General features: G+C 41.1%; 1 protein-coding gene across 5 annotated transcripts; it reads right to left on the bottom strand.

The window, feature by feature from the left end:
- Positions 1-6: 6 nt before the first annotated feature.
- trmt9b (tRNA methyltransferase 9B) lies at positions 7-8,666 on the bottom strand. 5 transcript variants are annotated; one of them, XM_062552767.1, is made up of 5 exons: positions 8,632-8,666; positions 7,094-7,165; positions 4,764-4,964; positions 4,445-4,618; positions 7-1,582 (listed from the first exon to the last, which is right to left on the bottom strand). In XM_062552767.1, exons 3-5 carry the CDS (start codon positions 4,915-4,917, stop codon positions 639-641), a joined length of 1,272 nt encoding a protein of 423 aa, XP_062408751.1. In that variant the 5' UTR covers positions 4,918-4,964; positions 7,094-7,165; positions 8,632-8,666; the 3' UTR covers positions 7-638. The 5 variants fall into 5 exon arrangements, with proteins under 5 accessions (XP_062408751.1, XP_062408748.1, XP_062408750.1 ...); XM_062552764.1 differs by lacking the exon at positions 8,632-8,666 and adding an exon at positions 8,090-8,457; XM_062552766.1 differs by lacking the exon at positions 8,632-8,666 and adding an exon at positions 8,230-8,457.
- Between the last annotated feature and the right edge of the window lie 92 nt (positions 8,667-8,758).

The raw sequence follows: 8,758 nt of genomic DNA, 5'->3' as shown, positions 1-8,758 counted from the left end.
ATTAACTAAGAGTTACTGGTTTTATTTTAAATGGCTTGAAATCAATATAAAATATAATCATGTTGAACCATGACCTTGATTCTTTACAGGTATGCAAACATACTGACTGAGATTAAATTTCTCAGCATGTGAGGTATTCATGGAAATTAGATCAAAGAAACAGTGGTGTCCAGAGAAATTAAAACTTTCACATTTGTTTGGATGTCCGGAATCTTCTGGTTTGTAAACATTTTGATGTTTAACAAGTGTTAACTATACATATTACAGATAATGTTTCAGATCTTGTTATAGAGTGATCACCATTAACATTGAAATATCTGGTATTTGTGCTGAACATTTAACATGTGCTATATCAGTTATGAGCGGCACTTATGAGCAGGCAGGCAGAACAAAGGACAGTGTTAGCTAGACAATAACAAGCTCAAGAGATTGATGGAATCATATTTGAAAGACTTCTCTCTAAAAAGGACTTGGACATCCATCTTTCAGCAGCATTTAAGTCTTAAAACAGTTCATTTTTCATCCTTCCAATGCAGTCACCGCTTGAATTCAAAGTGTCAGTAGCCAGAATGAAACACTAAAAAACTACATCTGGAATTGTCATCACTAAAACAATTTAAAATGGTTCTTTTGTTTTTTCAAGCTTTCACCTTTTCTGCAACCACACACCAGTTTGCATGATCTAAGCAGGTCTGCAGAACATGAAGCTCCTTGACATTATTTTCAATTAGTTCAGTTAGTTCCCCATGTCTGAAGACATGGTAGTACCGCATTAAGTTTTCTCCTCCCTCTGACTTACAATATGTTTCCACACACCTGTCTTCTAGTTTTTGCAAGGGATCTCTGTTCTCTTGGCTCTGGTGGCCACTTCCCTCTCCTTCCTCAAACTGCATATCCTTTTGGTAAGACACTAGGTCAGGTAGTGGCATGGATGAACACTCTTGGACTAAGGAGACTGATTGTGTCATAGCAGAACCATCATTCTTTTCTGTTGACCTTTGGCCTGCACGGAGATCTGTGACAGAACCAAAAATGTCTTCCTCTAAACTGCTCCTTGAAGAGAAAAGACTAGAAACCTGCCGTATGAAGTTTCCTCCCCTGCTCCATGAGACAGACCTGGCACCATCACCATCTCTCTCTTCAGTTGGGGGGCATTCTGCATGGAGTTCTTGTGAATTGGATTGAGAAACAGTGAGGCTTCTGAAGTCCAATACTGAGTCTAAAGACCTGGAGAAAAACCATAGTCTCTGTGTTCGAGGTTGGGAGGAAGCGGGAGACTCTTCTTCATCCAACATGAAGGAGGTGCTCTTCACTTTCCTGTGCTTTTCACACCAATCACCGTTATGACTACCACATTCCAAGCCCTCTCCCTGAGCTCTGCATCTGCTGAGGGTTTGGTCACAATTAGGACAGGATGGCAGGTTGGGGTTCCAGGGTACAAAGATGTCCTGCTTTTCAAATTTCCGTCTCTTCTGCTCCATGGCCCACACGTAGATCATCATACGTCCTCCCATCCGTAGTGTACGGGCCATCTCTTTTATTGCGCGAATACGCCGCTCTTTGGTGGAAAAGTGATGAATGACTATTGGAAACGAAACAAAATGCTCTGGCATTAGACATACTCCAGGACCCAGAGACAACAGCATGATATTCAGTCTTGCAAAAAAGGTATGTATAGGGGGTGTATTATGGGCAAAAAAATCTATTTAGAAACATAGCAGAATCTGATGTTTAAAGTAATGGAGCTTTTTATATTAATGAGATCATCCAAAGGCATTGAGGCCTACTACACAATGTATAAAATGATACTGGTAATATCAGAGTAGGCCTGATATCTGCACTCTACACCCCATCTAACTTGTCTGTTACAACCAAAGGAAAATTCTCTCCACATCTATCAACTTTCGGTCTCCAACAATATCGTAGGGATTTATTAGCAACAATAAATTAGTAAATAGTTCAAGTATTGTTTTGTTCACGCATTGTATAATAAGTATTCATTCATGTGTCGAGAACTCAAACATTACCTCATTATCAGGGTCAATAAGTGGGAAGAGTCTGTGTTCATATGCTATTTTCAGGCCTGTCTGTTTACTCTAGCCTAAGAGGTGATGTGCCATGTCATCAGTAATTGACGTATCTTAAAAGTGATGTGTGAGTGAGTAGCACATCTCATTTCGGGTCGATTACAATATGTCAGGTTTTATGTGATTTTTTTTGTAGCTTTTATTTATCATGTCAGATTAATATTCCCTCTTACCTCTAACAGATGGCATATGGCACAAAACTGCTTGGTGAAGATTTTACTCCATTCAATCAAGTTAAAAGAGTTAATGCTTGTAAAGGAACCAAAATATAAAATACAAATGTGCCAATTTCTTCAATCAGCTCATTTCAGCTGTCCTTGACTAATTTACTGGTAGATTAATTTAAATCACAATTTCCAGATTACTCAGTGAAAGAAGTGTATGCTAATAATGTTAACCGTAGATATTTAATGCAATGCATGTAACTGAGGCAACACTATCTGTGCACCACTCCGTTTGTTTTATGCATCATGTTATTAGTTGGTAATAAGAGCATGGCTTTGTGAGGATTTAGGGTCTTGGGCGGTCTCCTTCACCTACCACTAGATGGAGCCACAGGGGCTTTTAAACAAAAAACACACAGGTTCTGAATTTGTCACACCACAGATGTCAGATAAGTCTAAATTAATAAAAAAAACGGTCACATAATAGGTTTAAAAAATGTCTGTTATGCTCTGCACTCAAATTCTGCGGGTAGATCTGCTGACACCCTGCCACCCAGTTGTGACAAAGGTGCTGCCCCTCTCATTATGTAAGTTCTAGTGTTTTCCCTGCATTCATTCGGTGGTGGTGATGAGACGGATCTCATCAGATATTACGGTCCTTGGCCTCCCCATCCTCCTCCTCTTACTCTCACTCCTCTGGCTCTGCCTCTGCCTGTACTACTACTGTAATACTAAAGCTCTGATTGCTAATTGTAAGACTGTGTGAAAGGAGTTTGCCCATCTGATGAGTCAGTGTGCATGGTAGGGCAGTTAGCTTTAGAATTTGAATGGCAGTGTGTTCTTTGTGAAAATTTTCTTCATGAAAATTTGAGTGTAAAGCAGAAATTGTGCTTATAGTTCAGCAGAATCGGTTCAGGAGGTGCATGAGCTACATATTATGAGAATTGTGTCTCAAGTACCAGAAATTGTGTGTAAACAATTGAGAAAAACTGTAATGACAGCTAACCTCTGCAACAGCCGCCTATGGAACCAACGGGCTAATTTCTTAGCAGCCACGCAGTAATGGCGGCGCTGCGTTACTTCCGTGTTTCGCTGGATTAGTGTATATGATGAGATGAGATGAGTTGCAACATTAGCCTAGAAATCTAGACACCCCTAGCAGCAGCAAATCTATTTTGCTGCCTGGGTAGTCTAGCAACTCTCCGTTGACTTGGGAGCTGGCCAGTCTCAATGACGCCCAGACCAATCACATTGTGTATAGAGTCGGTAGGCGGGCTTAACATGATGACGACTGACCTGCGACCAGAAGTTGCGACCATTAAGTATCCAGCTACTTGAAAAGAAGAAGAGGATTTGTTTAGTGCTCTCCTATTACGTGGAGAGGGAATTTGAAAGACAACCGTTTATCCCACCCCTCTGATTGAGCCCTGCTATGGTGAGTTCCCAGACCCTACACCTTGATGTGGGTGTCTGGCTCGTCAGGCTACTGCAACATTCTCAAACCTTGCAACTGCGACTAAACATGTTGAATGCTTTGCAACGGCTTGCAAGGACGTGCAACATTTAATTCACACTGCTGCACCTCCTGCAACGGTTTCGTCCCGTTGCGGATCTTTGGTGTGAATTGGGCCTAAGACTCTTTTGCCAGCTCCACTTAAATATAGCCTTTTATGGTTAGCATTGTGCCTATGGCCTGTGCCCTCTCACAGTTTGTAAATGGTCAGTAGTGGGAACTGTTGCCTTCGCAATTTCCTTTTAAAAGTTTCTTATAAAAAGGAGATGTCAATTATCAACAATGACAAAGCCGGCTGGAACCTGCCGCGCTCTCTCTCTCCTTTTGTGCCCACTCAAACGCGTTCCAATTGAATGGAGTGGCATAACGTAAACTAGGTCTACTGCAATAGAGATTACAAAGACTGTCATCTCCTAGCAGGCCATAAATAATATATTATGAAACCCAAGCTGCGGACTGTATATAATCTGACCAAGGCCGGACTTTGGACATGCCTGCTTTACATGGTGGAAAGTTTTCTTATCTTCTGGTAAATATGTATAGTTTGAGCACAGTTTGAGTCTGCTTTTTGAATACAACCATATAGTTTTCATGAAAATAAAAAAAAAAGTGACTGATGAATGTGAGCGAAGGATTTGTGTGTATGAGGCAGAGTGTAGCATTCTTAAAGAGAATGATACCTGCTATGGAAAGAATGGCATCAAAACAGCCATCACGGTAGGGAAGGCGCAAGCTATCACAGAGCTGAACCTCATATCCTTGGTTCCAGGCAGATTCCACAAGTGGGCGGCATACGTCACACCCCAGCTTGAAGACATTTTCATTAATGTGGAGATACTTTCCATTACCACAGCCTAACGGGGAAGAGGAAAATGTGGGTTTGGATTAGAATGGGCACTCCCACCCTACCTCCTCAAACACAAGAGAATGCTTTGTGCTCAAAATGTTTAACATGAAGGCTTCAGACAACATTTGGTTCAAAATGAAGAGAGAACTTACCCACATCGGCCACAATACTACCTGGCTCCAGTTCCAGAAGAAACTGACGCACTCTAGGCCAGGCTTTGTAACGACTGTCATTGAAGTAAGGTGCAATCTTCTCATAAACATTGTGCACATGGTCTCTTTCAAGCTGACAGGCTGCGTCTTCCATCACGCTCTCTCCTACCACTTTCACAAATCAGCCCAGAACAGCCACATCTGTATAGAAAAACAACAGAGAATTAGCCACACAGTAAAACAACATCATTGATAACACTAACCCAAAGACAGTCTATGCTGATGGAACACAATATTATCTTTTTGGTCAGACTGCCCTCAGTCAAACACTCAAGAACAACCTTTAGAGCTTCATGTTTTTATTCCTTAAAGGAAAGAAATCCAATTTCTCACGGTCACTGAGTACTGAGCAGACATGACAAATATTAAAACAGACACGACAAAGAATAACACATACAAGACATCCAAAAGCCATTGACGCCAGATTGTATTATACTATACTGTGTACCTAGTCTCAAAATAAATAATATTGCAGAGTCCCATTTGTTATTGCACAGTTGTCCCACTAATAGCATTGCACCTGATCCCCATATTGCACATTGTCCCATTAACAGTTTTTCACAAAATATTGCACATTTTGTCCATTTGTTAATATTGCACATGATCTCCACATTAAATTACCCTAGTAGTATTGCACATTGTCCCCTTGTTTTAGTATTACCTATAGTCCCATATACAATACAGTGTAAGATACTGCACATTGCCCATATTTCCCCATTGTAATATTGCACGTTTCCAGGTAGTGACCTCCAAGTGGCATGTGTATGTTAGTAGTATTGTGTCTTTTGTGTCAGTATTTTTGTTTTGACAGCAGTCTGACTGTAGCAGGAAAGAAGCTGTTTAAAGGCCTATTCGGACGGGATTAGTTTTATGGGGGGACGTACAGTAATGCAGGTTTATCATATGACCTCTGTAATATAAATGTCCAATTCGGACGGGACTAGACATCTCTGTCATTTTACTTGACATGGGAGGAGTAACTACGTTTACGTTCTGCCGTCACATCTTCGTCGCTGTGCACGTGATACTTTGCGTCAGGTACGTGCGGCATTTTCAGATTTGAAAGACTACAAGTTGGTTAAACTAGCAAACGTTAGCTTTATGTTATGCCATAAGTAGTTTGAAATGGCTAACAATATCAAGCTAATAGGCAAACTAGCTAACGTCCTATTAGGAGCTACACAGCATGTCATGTTTTCATTCAGACTATGGTGGAATTGTTTTCCAATCAGGATGTGACGAAATATTACAGACATCTTTACAGAGGGTCGCGTTCGCACGGGATTAATATTACCTAAGGTAATTTCTCCGGACCGTTTTACGGAAGGTAAAAGTGTCTGTAAATGTCACCGACATACTCCGTTATGTTTACTGACATGGCGCGTCCGGACGGGACTACATTACCTGGTAATTATTACTTTACCTGATGTCACCCCATAAAACTAATCCCGTCCGAATAGGCCTTTTGCTGGGCTTGCCCCCCAGAGTGTAGTGCTGTAGCTGGATTTCTCATTTAAGAGCAATGCTATGACAGCTAGCTTGATATCTGCTTCAACAATATACCAGGTGACAAAAGCTGGGCTAGGTTTCCAGCTCAGAGTACAAAGCTATATAGTGAACATCCTAATTGGAATAACTGTGTTAATCTCCTAAATCAAGTAAAAACATTTATGAATTTGCATTCACTAAAGTTAAAATGCGGAATACTATTGCAAATACAATTGGCGATTATATAAATCAAAGTTACTTTAAGGACTTATGTCTTTTACGTAACTAACCAATCTCCTCCCCGGGACAACATGTGTGCAAAAATTTGAAAATGTAAGTGCTCCGCATTCAAGACCACTTCAATACAGTAATTTCCCACATATAAGCCGCAGGACAGTGTTTTATGCAAGTTAAAAGAAACAAAACCATATTAACACCATATTAACTGCCCCCCTGTATTAACCTAATATCTGAGGAAATTTTGCAAATTCTATGTATAAGCTGCGACTAATAGTCGGGAAATTACGGTAGTGGGAAGGACAGTAATTTCGATGAAAAGTTGATTGTTGAACTCTCCTCCTTCTGAGAGTAGCTTGTATCACATTCGGTTGTTGTTCTTAAGAGTTTCTCCTCAAGTTCTCCAGTAAGTTTAGGTATCATGTTTGGTACAACATGTGCTGTGCACCGATTCTGAGAACACATTTATTGGGTTGTTACAGAATTAGTTCTGATCATCAGCACAACCACACTGACTTGCTTCCTTTCAAATCAACACAAAATACCTGTGACACACTTCACATGGCTAAGTTGAACCTGATCTGCCAGCTGTGATAGCCTGGGTGCTCCGTGTGAACCTATGGGACAAAAGGCAAATTATAGGCAGAGCCTGTCAATCACATGAGGAGAAAGAAGCAGAAAAGATGACCTACAGTGTCATCACAAATATGATCTGTATGGCTATGTTTTCCCTCTACACACCACCGTATTAAACCATGGATGCACTACACCGACAGGCAAACAGGAATAGCAAGCTCATTCCTCCGTGCCATAAGGATAAATTCTTACATTCCATACGTGACAATAACAATATTCAAGGTTCACATGTGGGTAAACCAGTAAGTGGAAAAAACAGATGGCATACAACACCAAATGCAAGTGGATAACGATAAACGTTTGTCTACAGCTAGCACTATCATATGTTAACGTTTGTCCACATGTATTCGCATCGTTAACCTCTCCCGCGGTTTACATTTAGTACCTTCAAGGACGGACACCGACAGAAGCTTGATTTTAGGTAGCTGCTAGGCTCTGGCTCAAACCAAAAAATGGTCACCAGAACATAATCGCGCTAGGTAACCCGCTCTAACACAGAAACCGTAACAATATAATCTTTAAAAGTGAGGGCAAGAAAACCCCGAATTAACCTATTCATTAGCCTGGTCATACTAAACCCTCGTACTAATATCGTACAGAGGTAGCAGCTAATGGTGAAGGGAAATTAAAATTGAGCGGAAGCTTACGTATGGATATGCCAGGCTACCTATTCATTGCATCGGTGTTGTTATTCTCGTAAATTAGTGAACATTCATCACTAGCCAACGTTGGCATAGTCGATGTCACCATACATTTAGAGACAGAACTGACACACGACACGAAACAACCCTTTCAACTATTAATTTGGAAATTACCATGCGTTGTAAGGACATCGTTACCAAATATTTAACCCCTGTCGTTTAGTAGCAAATGACACATTAGCCGAAAGAAAAGTTTCCTTTCACCTTAACTCTGATCTTTTGAATGACATCCATTGGTAGCCAAATGTAAAGTTGACGTTGACGCTAGCTAGACTTCCAGCTTTAGCTGAAAAGCCCAAACAACAACGCTATCACCAAGACCCATGGCGCTAACGTTACTTAACCAAAAACAGCTGCCAACAGCTAACAAACACGTATGATCACATCTGCATAAGCAGGGAACTGAAGATGCAGGATGCATGGAGCACAGACGGTCTATTTTACTGTCTTTGGATGCCTCTCATTCGTGTTTTGTATCCTCTCTTTCTTCCTCGGTCTTCGTCCTCACTGATCTCGGATAGTCTCATCCAGTGCTCGAGTCTGTAGGACCGAGGATCGAGGAGGGATGTTGAGAGAGGCCCTATGCACAAATCACTCTCCTTCTCGCGGCGCAACATCCACCACTTCTATTGGTCGACTGAATCACATGACCACATACCCACTGTGGACCGATCGTCTTTAATGATTCGCTGATTGCCCAATCTTTTTAACACACACACACACCCCTTTTGTATGGTGAGGCCTACCTGGAGTGTCTAGGAATAATTGGGAACTGCCCAACTTGTCACACAATTTCCTGTCACAGAGTTTCAGGATTGATTTTTAAATCCTCTTCATAACCTAAAGCTTTACATGGTTTGGCACCTGACTATT

Source organism: Sardina pilchardus, chromosome 13, assembly GCF_963854185.1.
Source record: "Sardina pilchardus chromosome 13, fSarPil1.1, whole genome shotgun sequence".
NCBI lineage: Eukaryota > Metazoa > Chordata > Actinopteri > Clupeiformes > Clupeidae > Sardina > Sardina pilchardus.
Note: the sequence above shows the minus strand (reverse complement) of the source record. Positions and strands in the feature narration are given on the sequence as shown.